The sequence below is a fragment of the Porites lutea genome, chromosome 12 (genome assembly GCF_958299795.1).
Source record: "Porites lutea chromosome 12, jaPorLute2.1, whole genome shotgun sequence".
NCBI classification, from domain to species: domain Eukaryota; kingdom Metazoa; phylum Cnidaria; class Anthozoa; order Scleractinia; family Poritidae; genus Porites; species Porites lutea.
In genome coordinates this window covers 10,218,017-10,233,776 of record NC_133212.1, presented here as the reverse complement: position 1 = coordinate 10,233,776, position 15,760 = coordinate 10,218,017, and the positions used below count along the sequence as shown (strand labels likewise).

At 39.5% G+C, this 15,760-nt stretch overlaps 1 protein-coding gene across 1 annotated transcript; it reads left to right on the top strand.

The window, feature by feature from the left end:
- The first annotated feature begins 1,229 nt into the window (after positions 1-1,229).
- On the top strand, positions 1,230-6,911 carry LOC140953692 (uncharacterized). The gene has a single exon (XM_073403098.1). It carries the CDS (start codon positions 1,230-1,232, stop codon positions 6,909-6,911), a length of 5,682 nt encoding a protein of 1,893 aa, XP_073259199.1.
- The last annotated feature ends 8,849 nt before the right edge of the window (positions 6,912-15,760 follow it).

Genomic DNA, 15,760 nt, shown 5'->3' with positions numbered 1-15,760 from the left:
TTACTTGACAGGGTGGGCGATCTTTCTACCTCTTTTCCAATGTCTTGGTCAAGCTTCCCGTCCCATAAGTTGGACTACAATGAGTGACGCAGGGTTTGAAAATCCCCTTATCTCCTTGCCATCTTGGCTTTAAGGCTTTCTGCATAGTTTCAATAAAGTTGTCAGGAATAGGACAAAAAGAATTGAAAAACCTAATTAGGAAAAAAATAGGTATGCTCAGTTCATTAAGGGATCTGCTTTCACGAAAGAAAGAAGAAGAAAAGGACATTTTCACAGAGGCCAGTATATCCTCTAAACTGTATTAATGCAAAATTAAAGTACTTAACCGTTCTGCAAAACTGTTGTCAGGAACATAAAAATCATCAAACCTTAATTTCCATGACTAATTAATTAAAACCTATTTGCCTTTTTTCTCTTATGACAAGGTGACTATCAATACACACCGCACCTTTTCAACTTCCTCTTATGTTATAACTTTTCCCACTTATGTTATGACCTCCAGACCTTCGAGAAAAAACAAAACTTTTCCACTTCTTCCTATGTTATAACTTCCTGATTTCTCATACATACCTCAACTTTACCAATTCTTCCTGTTATAACTTCCTGATCTTTAATACATACCGCAACATTTCAACTATTCTCATGTTATGAGGTCCTGATGTTTAATACATCCCGCAATGTTACAACTTCGTGATGATCAAGATTTACCGCAACTTTTCTACGCTATATCTTCCATGATATATCTTCATGTCGACCAATACATACCGCTACTTTTCCACTTTCCCCTTTGTTATACCTTCATGTCGATCATTACATACCGCAACTTTTCCACTTCATCCTATGATATAACTTGACGTCGATAAATGCATACCGGAACTTTTCCACTTCCTCCTACCTTACTGTTACGGCCCATCGTCGTACTCGTACTCGGGTCATTAAAAGCCCCGCGAGACTGGACCTGTGAGAGTAGAATAAATTATGTAGATAACACGTCACGTGACTTCCTTGCTAGTCGCTCGTAGATTTGTTGTAAGTCGGGTTCCATGGCAGTACATCAACCTGTTGTAAATCGGTGTGTATTGTAAATCGAGCGGATTAAAGTTGTGTTCAAGCGTTCAAGTTTGTATTCCATCGCTTCCTTAACATGGTCCTTCACAGCCGGATACAAGGTGACATTTGAACAGTAAATTTGTAATTCTTCTCAAGGTCATCACCACGTGGGCGATAAGATGGCCGCCAGTCCAAAGACCGAAAATGATGATTTATCGCAACTTACAGTCGATCAGCTGCGAAAGCTGCTTCAAGAAAAAGGATTACCAACTACTGGAAAAAAGAAGGTCTTGATTGAAAGGTTGGTAGACGATTCAAAGTCAAATGTTGTCAAACCAGAGTCGAAGGAAGAAATGAATCTTGCTGAGTCAGCGGAGTCTTCGAGTGAAGTAGAAATTCAACAGATTAATTCGATCAGACGCAAAGCCAAAGCCTTGCAAATAGATATGGACGGGCTGATTCGGGAAATTTCGGAGCTTAGTCAAAGTACCAGTAACAAAGTGAAAGTAAAGCTGAGAATTGAAAGACTTACCGTGCATAGAGAGAAATATCTTCAGCTGAGAAATGAAATAGTCGCGCTGATCGCGGAGGATATGATAGAAGAAGAACTTCGCAAATGGGGAGACCTTTTACGTGTGGTGGATAAAGCTATCGATGTTGCTCATGAATACCTCCAAAAGGATTCCAAAGTGGAAGATCATCAGTCTTCAAAAGAAAATACACATACTGACAGTCGTCAATCTTCAAGTCTTAAATTGCCCAGGATTGAACTGCCAAAGTTTAATGGGGATGTGTTGAAATTTCAAAACTTCTGGGACCAGTTTGAAGCCGCAGTGCATAACAATGATGACTTACCCAAGGTACAGAAGTTTACTTACCTACGCTCAGTGCTTACTGGTAATGCTTTACAAACAATAGAAGGATTTGAAGTAACTGGAGCAAATTATCAAGCAGCGGTCCATTGCCTCCAACACAGGTATGGAAGAAAACGTATGATAATCTCATCCCTTGTGAAATCTGTCATCCAGATGGATGCTAAGTCGGCGGTCAGCGCATCCGCCCTTAGAGATCTTTATGACACATTTATGAATAGAACCAGAGCCTTAGAAGCGCTTGGTGAAGATCCAACGAGTCATGGTTGTATTTTGTTACCCATCTTTGAGACCAAGTTGCCACCTCAGTTACTAGAAAAATGGGAGTTGGAGCTTGCAGACACTCAAGAGGATAAAATAGATCTTGAGTTGTTTTTCAAATTTCTGAACCGCCAAGTTGTATCCAAAGAGGCGGGGGAGAGAGGTTGTAATGTGAACAATACCCAAAGCAATCGCAGTTCTGATAAGGGTAGAGATAACAAAAGAAAGCCTTCATTTCCTCGAATGGGTGGTGAGGATGGAGCGTATACAGCCTCTGCATTACTTGGTGAGGCACGCGAGCTAACTGGTCCAAGCTGCAATTTCTGTAAGGCAGGTCACGAGTCGCCAAATTGCCCAGTTTTCAATGACAAGTCACTAGATGACAGGTGGAAGCTAGTTCAAGAGAATAAACTGTGTTTCAATTGTTTAAAGCCCAGCAACCACAAGCACTTTTCCAAGATTTGTCGCCAACCTAAGTGTTCTGTGGCAAATTGTGGCCGCCGTCATCACAAATTGTTACATGGTCAGCAGTTAGTGGCTACACCCCAGCAGCCTTCCAACATCAGTTTAAGTGGGTTAGCTTCAGCTAAACCGGCATTGCCCTTGAAGGAAACACTGCTACAGACAGCGCTGGCGAGGTTAACTGTCAATGGTCAAGAAATGAAAGTCCGTGTTTTGCTAGACTCTGGTAGTCAACGTTCATATGTGTGCAAGAACATTGCAGAGTCCCTTGGCTTGCAAGGTCCCTCAGAGTTATTAAGTGTTACAATGCTCGGTGGAACAACTAGTGAAACCAAGAGATTGCAGAGAGTTAAATTTGCACTTTCGCCAACGAAAGGAGATTCCAAGGTGGAGATGGAGGCCCTTGCTATTCCCAAGATTTGTAACCCCCTCGGGCCAGTGCAGTTAGACTTTCGTAAGAACTCTCATCTTCAAGGTTTAACTCTCGCAGAATCCTACCCTCGCGATTCCGTCCAAGTAGACGTCCTTATTGGTGCACACCTTTACTACTCGTTCGTAACTGGGTTGTACAAGAAAGGTAGTTCATCTGAGTCACTTGTTGCTGTTGAATCTCATCTCGGGTGGATTCTTACCGGACAAGTAAACCGTTACTCAAGGTATACCACATCCATGCTTACCGTTGTAGAAAACAGTGGACTCACTAAAAGCTTGAAAAGATTCTGGGAACTGGAATCTATTGGCATCGCTGAGACTGAAAACACTGTTGTTTCCCGGGAGGAGGAAGTTGTTGTTGCTGACTTCAATAGAGGATTGAAATTTGACGGAAAGAACTATGAAGTACGACTACCGTGGAAACGTGACCCTCCTAAACTGGAAAGTAACTACATGCAAGCTGTTAGACGTCTGGAAAGCATCGAAAGAAGGTTAAGACATAACCCTGTGAAAGCTAAAGCTTACAATTCTGCAATCAATGAATATGTAGAGAAAGGATTTGCAGAGGTAGTGCCTAACGAGAATGATGAAGATAGAACTGTACGCTACCTGCCGCATCATGCTGTGTTCCGTGATGACAAAACGACGACTAAGTGCAGAATCGTGTTTGATGCTTCCGCGCGAGAAGGAGATGGTGTTTCTCTCAACGATTGTGTCCTTCCCGGTCCTGCTTTACAGCCCAACCTTGCATCTGTACTCATTCGATTTCGAACAAACAGAATTGGTCTCATAGCAGATATTGAAAAGATGTTTCTTCAGGTCAAGCTAGCGCCAGAGGATCGAGACGTTCACCGCTACCTGTGGAGAGATTTACAGTCTAACGAAACACCCAAAGTTTATAGAATGCAAAGACTGACATTTGGTGTGAACTCAAGTCCATTCCTTGCTATTTCGACGGTCCATGCTCATGCAAAAAAATACGCAGAACTGTTCCCAAATGCAGTCCAAGAAATTCTACAAAACATGTATGTGGATGACGTCCTAACAGGAGCCGATACGGTGGACTCGACTGTGAAACTTCAACGAGACATGTCAGAGATCATGTGTAAAGCGGCGTTTAACTTGACAAAGTGGGCAAGTAACTCACAGCTCGTAATGGATGCTATTGCCCCAGCCAAAAGAGCCTCATCGCCACTGGTGGAGTTTGAGTCGAGTGAACCCCTTAAAGCGCTTGGAGTCTCATGGGATTTGACCTCTGACCACTTCCGATTTCTTGCACCGGGTGGAATTGTCTTATCTCCGGATCCAATGACAAAGAGAAGCCTGCTTAGTCTAGCGTCGAAAATATTTGACCCTTTAGGGTTGATATCTCCTTTCACTGTCAGAGCCAAAATCCTCTTCCAAGAACTGTGGTTAAAAGGATTATTGTGGGATGACCCTTTGGACAGTGAAATTAAAGCAAAGTGGCTACATTGGAAGTCAGAGTTGTTGCAACTGAAAGGTGTGACCATACCCCGATGCTTCGGAAATGGCATCACGCAAAAGTCTAAGATAGAGCTACATGGTTTTGGAGATGCCTCTCCTAAAGCGTACGGAGCAGCAGTTTACATCAGAATAGCAGACAAGCAAGGTCATGTATCCTCGCAGCTGGTAATATCAAAGTCCCGAGTTGCACCTATCAAGAAAGTGTCACTACCCAGACTGGAACTTTTAGCTGCAGTTGTAAATGCCAGGTTGTTGAAGTTTGTTGTAGACACTTTGCCTATGGAAGTGACTAGTGTTGTGTGTTGGACTGATAGTATGGTGGCACTGCATTGGGTAAAAGGTCAGAGTTCTCGTTGGAAACCATTCGTGGCGAATCGAGTGGCAGAAATACAGTCCACGTTGGATCCTGAGTGTTGGAGGTACTGTGCTAGTAAGGAGAATCCTGCAGATTTGTTGACGCGTGGGTTGAGCTGTGATGATATGATTGCCAATATCTTATGGTGGAAAGGACCTCGGTGGCTGTCTTCGAGTGACAAACCTTTACCCGTTCAGCCCCAAGGTGGTATTGTCTCCTCTGAAGTATGCGAAGAGGAAAGGAAAATTGCTCATGGTTGTACAGCAGTCGTTAGAGAGCCGTTAATTGATATGTCGCGTTACGGGACATGGTTAAAGTTGATTCGAGTAACCGCTTATGTACTGAGAGCAGTCAAGTTGTTCAAGACTAAATGTAAGTCTTCTGAAAGTGAACTGTCGGCAGAAGAAGTGAAGAAGGCAGAGCTTAAGTGTTGTAAGTGGGTACAGGAAGAGGTCTATAAAGAAGATTACCAGTTGCTAAAGTCCGGACAAACTCTTCCCAAGAACAGTCGCCTTCTCAAACTAGACCCGTATTATGACAGAGAGGATCAGGTTATAAGAGTTGGTGGCCGACTGCAGTTTGCTGATCTACTTGAACAGACCAAGCATCAAGTAATATTGCCTCACGGACATCCCGAAGTCGCAAAGATGGTACTAGACCTACACAAGATCATGTTACATGCGGGCCCAGAAGGCATACTGTCAACCTTAAGACAGAAAATTTGGCTGACCAAAGGGAGACGAGAAGTCAAACGTGTTATCAGAAGATGCGTGGCTTACCAAAAACAGCGAGTTGGACCTTGCGCGCAAAAAATGGGCCCATTGCCGGAAGAGAGAGTTTCATGTTCACCAGCTTTCGCGCATGTTGGAACTGACTTTGCAGGACCTCTCTATGTAAAAGAAGGTTCAACCATACAGAAAGTGTACGTTTGTCTATTCACATGCGCATCATCTCGTATGATTCACTTGGAACTAACACACAGCCTTACCACTGATGAGTTTCTACAAGCCTTTAGTCGCATGACAAGCCGCAGAGGTCTTTGCCATACAGTGTGGTCCGACAACGCAAAAACCTTTAAGGCTGCAAGCAAGGAAATCCAGAAATTGTATGATCCTAGTACTCAAAGTCGAACGGTGTGGGATACATTGGATCGAAATCGAATTAATTCTGAGCTCTCGTCGAAAGGGATTACGTGGAAATTCATCACCGAGCGTTCACCATGGCGAGGCGGATGGTGGGAACGATTTTTCAAAGCAATCAAAGAATCATTGCGTAAAGTGCTTGGAAAGGCACTTCTCACCTTTTCTGAGTTGAACACATTATTAATTCGAATTGAAGGCATCATCAACTCGCGACCATTAACGGCAGTGAGCGACGATTGCAGAGACCCTTTGCCGGTTACACCTGCTCATCTTGCAATTGGTAGACCAATTAACCAGTTACCTGAGAGTAAAGAAGAAAACTTGGAGGAGTCTAGTAAAAGAACTGTCGAAAGGTATCTTTACCTACAGAGACTACTTAACCACTATTGGAAACGTTGGCAACGAGAATATCTGCACCTTCTGTCCGTGAGAAGTAAATGGCAAGAGGAAAACCCCTCCATTCGAGAAGGTGATATCGTATTGGTCTCAGATGATGATGTATCGCGTACCAAGTGGCCAATGGCCAGGGTGGAAAAGGTTCATCCTGGTAAGGACGGACTCGTGCGAACGGCTACCGTGAAAGCACAGAAAGGTGTATTCAACAGGCCTGTTCAACGCTTACACAGATTGGAAATTGATGCAGCGGCCCCACAAGTTACCCGTGAAGCTGATGTTCCTGTTGACGGTGGGGAGAAGCCGCGAGCGAACTCTGTTAATGTTAAAAGTGTACCTATTCGTAAGCCTAAGAAGAGAGTTGTCCTCCCCGAAGGAAGACAAGGTGGGGAGAATGTTACGGCCCATCGTCGTACTCGTACTCGGGTCATTAAAAGCCCCGCGAGACTGGACCTGTGAGAGTAGAATAAATTATGTAGATAACACGTCACGTGACTTCCTTGCTAGTCGCTCGTAGATTTGTTGTAAGTCGGGTTCCAGGGCAGTACATCAACCTGTTGTAAATCGGTGTGTATTGTAAATCGAGCGGATTAAAGTTGTGTTCAAGCGTTCAAGTTTGTATTCCATCGCTTCCTTAACACTTATATCTTCTTGTCAATCAATACATACCGCAACTTTTCCACTTCCTCCTCTGTTATAACTTCATGATCATCCATACTTACCAAACAATTTCCCCTTTCCCCTATACTATAACTTCCTGATGATCAATACATACCGCAACTTTTTCAACTTTCTCCTGTTATAACTTAAGAATGACCAATACGTGCAGCAATATTTCCACCTCCTCCTATGTTATAACTTCATGTCGATCAATGCATACCGGAACTTTTCCACTTCCTCCTGTGTTATATTTTCATGTCAATCACCACATACCGCGACTTTACCACTTTCACCTATGTTATAACTTCATTATCATCAATACTTACAACAACATTTTCACTTTCTCCAATGTTATAACTTCGTCATGATCAATACATACCGAAACGTTTTCACTTTCTCCTATGTCATTACTTCATGATGATCAACACATACCGCAACTTTTCCACTTTCTCTTATCTTACTTATTTTATGACTTCGTGATGATCAATACTTACCAAAACTTTTCCACTTTCTCCTATGTTATAACTTAATGATGATTAATACAGACCTCAACTTTTCCAGCTTCTCCTATGTTATAACTTCACGATGATCAATACTTGCCGCAACTTTTCCACTTTTTCCTATACCGTATTTATTCGATTAACCCCCCAGGGCGCTTATTAAATTTTTGGACCTTGAGAGTGGGCTCTTATTCGAGGCTGGGCGCTTATTAAATTTTCAACATTTTCAGCAAGTATAGCATGTTTCTTTTGCAACAAAACAATAAATAGTAAAAACAAAACGCGAAGATGTAACAAAGCAAGGTTTCTGTGAAATACTCTGAGGAAAACTCCGTCTTCGAGGAAGTCTCTTATTAGGACTTCAATTTTGGGGGGGGGGGGGGTTGTGAAGGGAAAGAGGTTGGGGTGGAAGTGGGCCCTTATTAACTTTTTCTACCTTTAGGATGGGCGCTTATTCGAGGTTGGGCGCTTATTCGAATAAATACGGTATATATCTTCATGTCGATCAATACATGCCACAACTTTTCCACTTTCTTCTGTTATCACTTCGTGGCGATCAATACATACCGCAACTTTTTCACTTCATCCTCTGTTATACCTGCAAGATGACCTATACATACCAAAACTTTTCCACTTCCTCCCATGTTATATCTTCATGTCGACCAATACGTACGTACCGCAACTTTTCCACTTCCTCTTTTGTTATAACCTCATGATGATCAATACATGACGCAACGTTTCCACTTTCTCCTATGTTATATCATGATGTCGACGAATACATACCGAAACTTTACAACTTTCTCCTATGTTATAACTTCACGATCATCACTACTTACCACAACATTTTTACTTTCTGCATATCGATCCTATGTTATAACTTCGTCATGATCAATATATACCGGAACTTTTCCACTCTTTCCCTGTTATGACTTCATTAACAATTATTGAATTCGGCTTTCGTATCTTATGAAGAATTATGGAGATCGAGGAGGGTGTTATCCGTCGAGGCCGTAGGCCGAGGCGGATAACACCCTCCGAGATCTCCATAATTCTTCATATGATACGAAAGCCGAATTAAATAATTGTTTTATTATTCATTCAAAATAATTCTTAGTTTAAAAACATGGCTAAAACATGTTTACCTCCATCGATCCATCGATGTAAAGTTCATCTTCGATAGTGCACGTTTAGGTTTGTGCAGCTCCGCAAATATTCTCCAAATAGCAGATGTCGCCCTTCGAGTTGTGTACTTGCTGTTCTTGCCATGTTTTTAGCTATTTTTTCGCCTACTTCTTACTCTTGAAACGAGTGAAATGTCTGCCATTTTTCAAGTTCACAAGCAAAACATCTCAACCTCGTCCCCAGGTCTTCTCGTTTAACGGTGCCTTAACCTTCCAAAACGCTGCATTTTTGACGTCATTTCCTCCTTAAAGACAAAATTCTTCCAAATTTGGTCATCAGTAACTGGTTATGGTGAATTAAACGTAGACTTTTAGCGAATCAGAATCGGGAAAATATTTTGAATGAATAATAATGATGATTAATACATACCGCAACTTTTCCACTTTCTCTTATGTTAATTATTTTGCCACTTCATAATGATAAATATTTACCAAAACTATTCCCCGTCATATAACTTGATGATGATCTATACATACCGCGACTTTTCCACTTTCTCCTATGTTATAACTTCATGATGATCAATACATACGGCAACTTTTCCACTTTCTCGTATGTTATAACTTCATAATAATCATTACATACCACAACTTTACCACTTCCTCCTATAATATTACTTTAGGACCATTCTTACATACCAAAAATTTTCCGCTACCTCCTGTTATCATTTCATGATGATCATTACATACCGCAACTTTTCCACTTCCTCCTATGTTATAACTTCATGATGAACATTACATACCGCAACTTTTCCACTTCCTCCTGTTATAACTTCATGATGATCGTTACATACCGCAACTTTTCCACTTCCTCCTATGTTATAACTTCATGATGATCATTAGATACCGCAACTTTTCCACTTCCTCCTATGTTATAACTTAATGATGATCATTACATACCGCAACTTTTCCACTTCCTCCTATATTATAACTTCATGATGATCATTACATACCGCAACTTTTGCACTTCCTCCTATGTTATAACTTCATGATGATCATTAGATACCGCAACTTTTCCACTTCCTCCTATGTTATAACTTCATGATGATCATTACATACCGCAACTTTTCTACTTCCTCCTATGTTATAACTTCATGATGATCATTACATACCGCAACTTTTCCACTTCCTCCTATGTTATAACTTCATGATGGTCATTACATACCGCAACTTTTCCAATTTCTTCTTTGTTATAACTTCATAATGATCATTACATACCGCAACTTTTCCACTTCCTCCTATGTTATAACTTCATGATGATCATTACATACCCCAATTTTTAGCTCATGGATGACGTAGTCATGCCATGGGCTTTTGGAGGCACTCGAATGGCACTCGATCACTCACTCACTCACTCACTCACTCACTCACTCACTCACTCACTCACTCACTCACTCACTCACTCACACACTCACTCACTCACTCACTCACTCACTCACTCACTCACTCACTCACTCACTCACTCACTCACTCACTCACTCACTCACTCACTCACTCACTCACTCGATTCTCATTAATTTATTCATTAAAGTCAGATTAAACACGTTACCGCTACCTCCCTTACTTAGTGTTACTTTTTTTCCAAGTGCCTTTTACTTATATGTTTGGAATATCCTAGAGGGTAGTAGTAAGGCGAATTTTTTTTCACGACACATCAATTATAGAGATGGGTTTTGTATAAAGAACAGTATTTTAAAGAACACTGATAATATCATCCGCAAGAAATGAACTTAGAATTGTTAAAAGGACATTGAAATAATTGAGCCTGGATCATTGCTGTATATTTGAACGAATTGTGCACATTTGTTCCCGATATTGTACTTGATATGGAGAAGATGCGATCTGCCGGAGTGTGAAAGAGCTATTGCAGCCTGACGATTGGATTTCGTTCAGCGAAAAGCGAATAAGCCAAAGAGCCTTATAATTACTGCAAAAAAAACTGTCCTCGAGTTGTTAAAGCGACATTGAGGAGTATCTATTGAGGTTTATTCAGTTATTTGGACGAATCCGCTCGACCATTTGTCTTCGTATGCAAACAGGGAATGAATTAATGTTGTGTCAACTTGAAGCACAGGTTTTAGAACCAACAAGCGTTACGCTATTTTGCTTGAATTCTTAGGTGATCTTTGCCTTAAAGTAGGCTTTTGTTTGTCGGTGATTCCATTTAGCAGTGCTATTAATGTAATTTCTACAACAAATGCTGCGCTGGTATAAACAAGTCTCTGGCGAAAGGCAATCGGATACTTCGACTGCGTTTAAATTACTTGGCTAGGTCAGAGCACGTACTGCTTTGAGCTTATCCGTTTTACATGTATTACAATAATTTTTAGCTCATGTTTATCAAAAGCGCGTTCTAAATTAGTTCAATTTAGCCATAAACGCCTGCATTCTGTATTTAATATAGCTCGTACTGCGTATACTAACCGTTACGTACTCATCGTATGGAAACATTTATTTGAAAGCATCGCACTTTTAAAACCACGGTTTAAATAAAACTCATGTATGTAAAACTTGGCTATTTTACAAGAAAGTGCACTGTCGTTCGGAAAGTGTTTGACAGTCACATGAGAAAGCAAATTATTTTACAACTTAAAAGCATTAATAATTGCTTTTAAAAGTGATCTTTGCTTTGTAAGTAGAAATGCTGCGCTGATAAAAAGTTTCTAGAATATTCAGGTACATATGCAATCGGATACTTCGAGTCATGCTGTGTTTTGGCAAGTCTGTACACCATGAACCGTTCAAAAAGATTTATATGTTTTTCTTTGATTATTGAACTGTCTTTTCTACACTAATTCAATTCATCCATAAGCACGCTCCTAGGAGCCTTTGATTCCACTTCCTCCTTTGTTATAACTTCATGATGATCATTACATACCGCAACTTTTCCACTTCCTCCTTTGTTATAACTTTATGATGATCATTACATACCGCAACTTTTCCACTTCCTCCTATGTTATAACTTCATGATGATCATTACATACCGCAACTTTTCTACTTCCTCCTGTTATAACTTCATGATGATCGTTACATACCGCAACTTTTCCACTTCCTCCTATGTTATAACTTGATGATGATCATTACATACCGCAACTTTTCCACCTCCTCCTATGTTATAACTTCATGATGATCATTAGATACCGCAACTTTTCCACTTCCTCCTATGTTATAACTTGATGATGATCATTACATACCGCAACTTTTCCACTTCCTACTATATTATAACTTCATGATGATTATACCATACCGCAACTTTTCCACTTCCTCCTATGTTATAACTTCATGATGATCATTAGATACCGCAACTTTTCTATTTCCTCCTATGTTATAACTTCATGATGATCATTACATACCGCAACTTTTCTACTTCCTCCTATGTTATAACTTCATGATGATCATTACATACCGCAACTTTTCCACTTCCTCCTATGTTATAACTTCATGATGATCATTACATACCGCAACTTTTCTACTTCCTCCTTTGTTATAACTTCATGAGGATCATTACATACCGCAACTTTTCCACTTCCTCCTATGTTATAACTTCATGATGATCATTACATACCCCAATTTTTAGCTCATGGATGACGTAGTCATGCCATGGGCTTTTGGAGGCCCTCGAATGGCACTCGATCACTCACTCACTCACTCACTCACTCACTCACTCACTCACTCACTCACTCACTCACTCACTCACTCACTCACTCACTCACTCGCTCGCTCGCTCACTCACTCACTCACTTACTCGCTCACTCACTCACTCGATTCTCATTAATTTATTCATTAAAGTCAGATTAAACACGTTACTGCTACCTCCCTTACTTAGTGTTACTTTTTTTCCAAGTGCCTTTTACGTATATGTTTGGAATATCCTAGAGGGTACTAGTAAGGCGAATTTTTTTTCACGACACATCAATTATAGAGATGGGTTTTGTATAAAGAACAGTATTTTAAAGAACACTGATAATATCATCCGCAAGAAATGGACTTAGAATTGTTAAAAGGACATTGAAATAATTGAGCCTGGATCATTGCTGTATATTTGAACGAATTGTGCACATTTGTTCCCGATATTGTACTTGATATGGAGAAGATGCGATCTACCGGAGTGTGAAAGAGCTATTGCAGCCTGACGATGGGATTTCGTTCAGCGAAAAGCGAATAAGCCAAAGAGCCTTATAATCACTGCAAAAAAAACTGTCCTCGAGTTGTTAAAGCGACATTGAGGAGTATCTATTGAGGTTTATTCAGTTATTTGGACGAATCCGTTCGACCATTTGTCTTCGTATGCAAACAGGGAATGAATTAATGTTGTGTCAACTTGAAGCACAGGTTTTAGAACCAACAAGCGTTACGCTATTTTGCTTGAATTCTTAGGTGATCTTTGCCTTAAAGTAGGCTTTTGTTTGTCGGTGATTCCATTTAGCAGTGCTATTAATGTAATTTCTACAACAAATGCTGCGCTGGTATAAACAAGTCTCTGGCGAAAGGCAATCGGATACTTCGACTGCGTTTAAATTACTTGGCTAGGTCAGAGCACGTACTGCTTTGAGCTTATCCGTTTTACATGTATTACAATAATTTTTAGCTCATGTTTATCAAAAGCGCGTTCTAAAATAGTTCAATGTAGCCATAAACGCCTGCATTCTGTATTTAATATAGCTCGTACTCCGTATACTAACCGTTACGTACTCATCATATGGAAACATTTATTTGAAAGCATCGCACTTTTAAAACCACGGTTTAAATAAAACTCATGTATGTAAAACTTGGCTATTTTACAAGAAAGTGCACTGTCGTTCGGAAAGTGTTTGACAGTCACATGAGAAAGCAAATTATTTTACAACTTAAAAGCGTTAATAATTGCTTTTAAAAGTGATCTTTGCTTTGTAAGTAGAAATGCTGCGCTGATAAAAAGTTTCTAGAATATTCAGGTACATATGCAATCGGATACTTCGAGTCATGCTGTGTTTTGGCAAGTCCGTGCACCATGAACCGTTCAAAAAGATTTATATGTTTTTCTTTGATTATTGAACTGTCTTTTCTACACTAATTCAATTCATCCATGAGCTCGCTCCTAGGAGCCTTTGATTCCACTTCCTCCTTTGTTATAACTTCATGATGATCATTACATACCGCAACTTTTCCACTTCCTCCTTTGTTATAACTTTAAGATGATCATTACATACCGCAACTTTTCCACTTCCTCCTATGTTATAACTTCATGATGATCATTACATACCGCAACTTTTCCACTTCTTCCTATGTTATAACTTCATGATGATCATTAGATACCTCAACTTTTCTACTTCCTCCTGTTATAACTTCATGATAATCGTTACATACCACAACTTTTCCACTTCCTCCTATGTTATAACTTCATGATGATCATTACATACCGCAACTTTTCCACTTCTTCCTATGTTATAACTTCATGATGATCATTAGATACCTCAACTTTTCTACTTCCTCCTGTTATAACTTCATGATAATCGTTACATACCACAACTTTTCCACTTCCTCCTATGTTATAACTTCATGATGATCATTACATACCGCAACTTTTCCACTTCTTCCTATGTTATAACTTCATGATGATCATTAGATACCTCAACTTTTCTACTTCCTCCTGTTATAACTTCATGATAATCGTTACATACCACAACTTTTCTACTTCCTCCTATGTTATAACTTCATGATGATCATTACATACCGCAACTTTTCTACTTTCTCCTATGTTATAACTTCATGATAATCATTACATACCGCAACTTTTCCACTTCCTCTTATGTTATAACTTCATGATGATCATTACATACCGCAACTTTTCCACTTCCTCCTATGTTATAACTTCATGATAATCATTACATACCGCGACTTTTCCACTTCCTCCTATGTTATAACTTTATGATGATCATTACATACCGCAACTTTTCCACTTTCTCCTTTTTTATAATTTCATAATAATCATTACATACCGCAACTTTTGCACTTCCTCCTATGTTATAACTTCATGATAATCATTACATACCGTAACTTTTCCACTTTCTCTTATGTTATAACTTCATGATGATCATTACATACCGCAACTTTTCCACTTCCTCCTATGTTATAACTTAATGATGATAATTACATACCGCAACATTTCTACTTTCTCCTATATTATAACTTTATGATAATCATTACATACCGCAACTTTTCCACCTTCTGCTATGTTATAACTTGATGATCATCATTACATACCGCAACTTTTCTACTTCCTCCTATGTTATAACTTTATGATGATCATTACATACCGCAACTTTTCCACTTCCTCCTATGTTAAAACTTAATGATGATCATTACATACCGCAACTTTTCCACTTCCTTCTATGTTATAACTTCATGATGATCATTACATACCGCAACTTTTCCACTTCCTCTTATGTTATAACTTAATGATGATCATTACATACCGCAACTTTTCCACTTCCTCCTATGTTATAACTTCATGATGATTATTACATACCGCAACTTTTTCATTTCCTCCTATGTTATAACTTCATGATGATAATTACATACCGCAACTTTTCTACTTCCTCCTATGTTATAACTTTATGATGATCATTAGAGACCGCAACTTTTCCACTTCCTCCTATGTTATAACTTAATGATGATCATTACATACCGCAACTTTTCCACTTTCTCTATGTTATATGTTCATGACCATCATTACATACCGCAACTTTTCCACTTCCTCCTATGTTTTAACTTCATGATGATCATTAGATACCGCAACTTTTCTACTTCCTCCTATGTTATAACTTCATGATGATCATTACATAACACAACTTTTCGACTTTCTCCTTTGTTATAACTTCATTATGATCATTACATACCGCAACTTTTCCACTTCCTCCTATGTTATAACTTCATGATGATCATTACATACCGCAACTTTTCCACTTCCTCCTATCTTATAACTTCATAA

Bases quoted from the DNA above. Each gene is read 5' to 3' on its own strand.
- LOC140953692 (XM_073403098.1), top strand. From the start codon at position 1,230: ATGGCCGCCAGTCCAAAGACCGAAAATGATGATTTATCGCAACTTACA.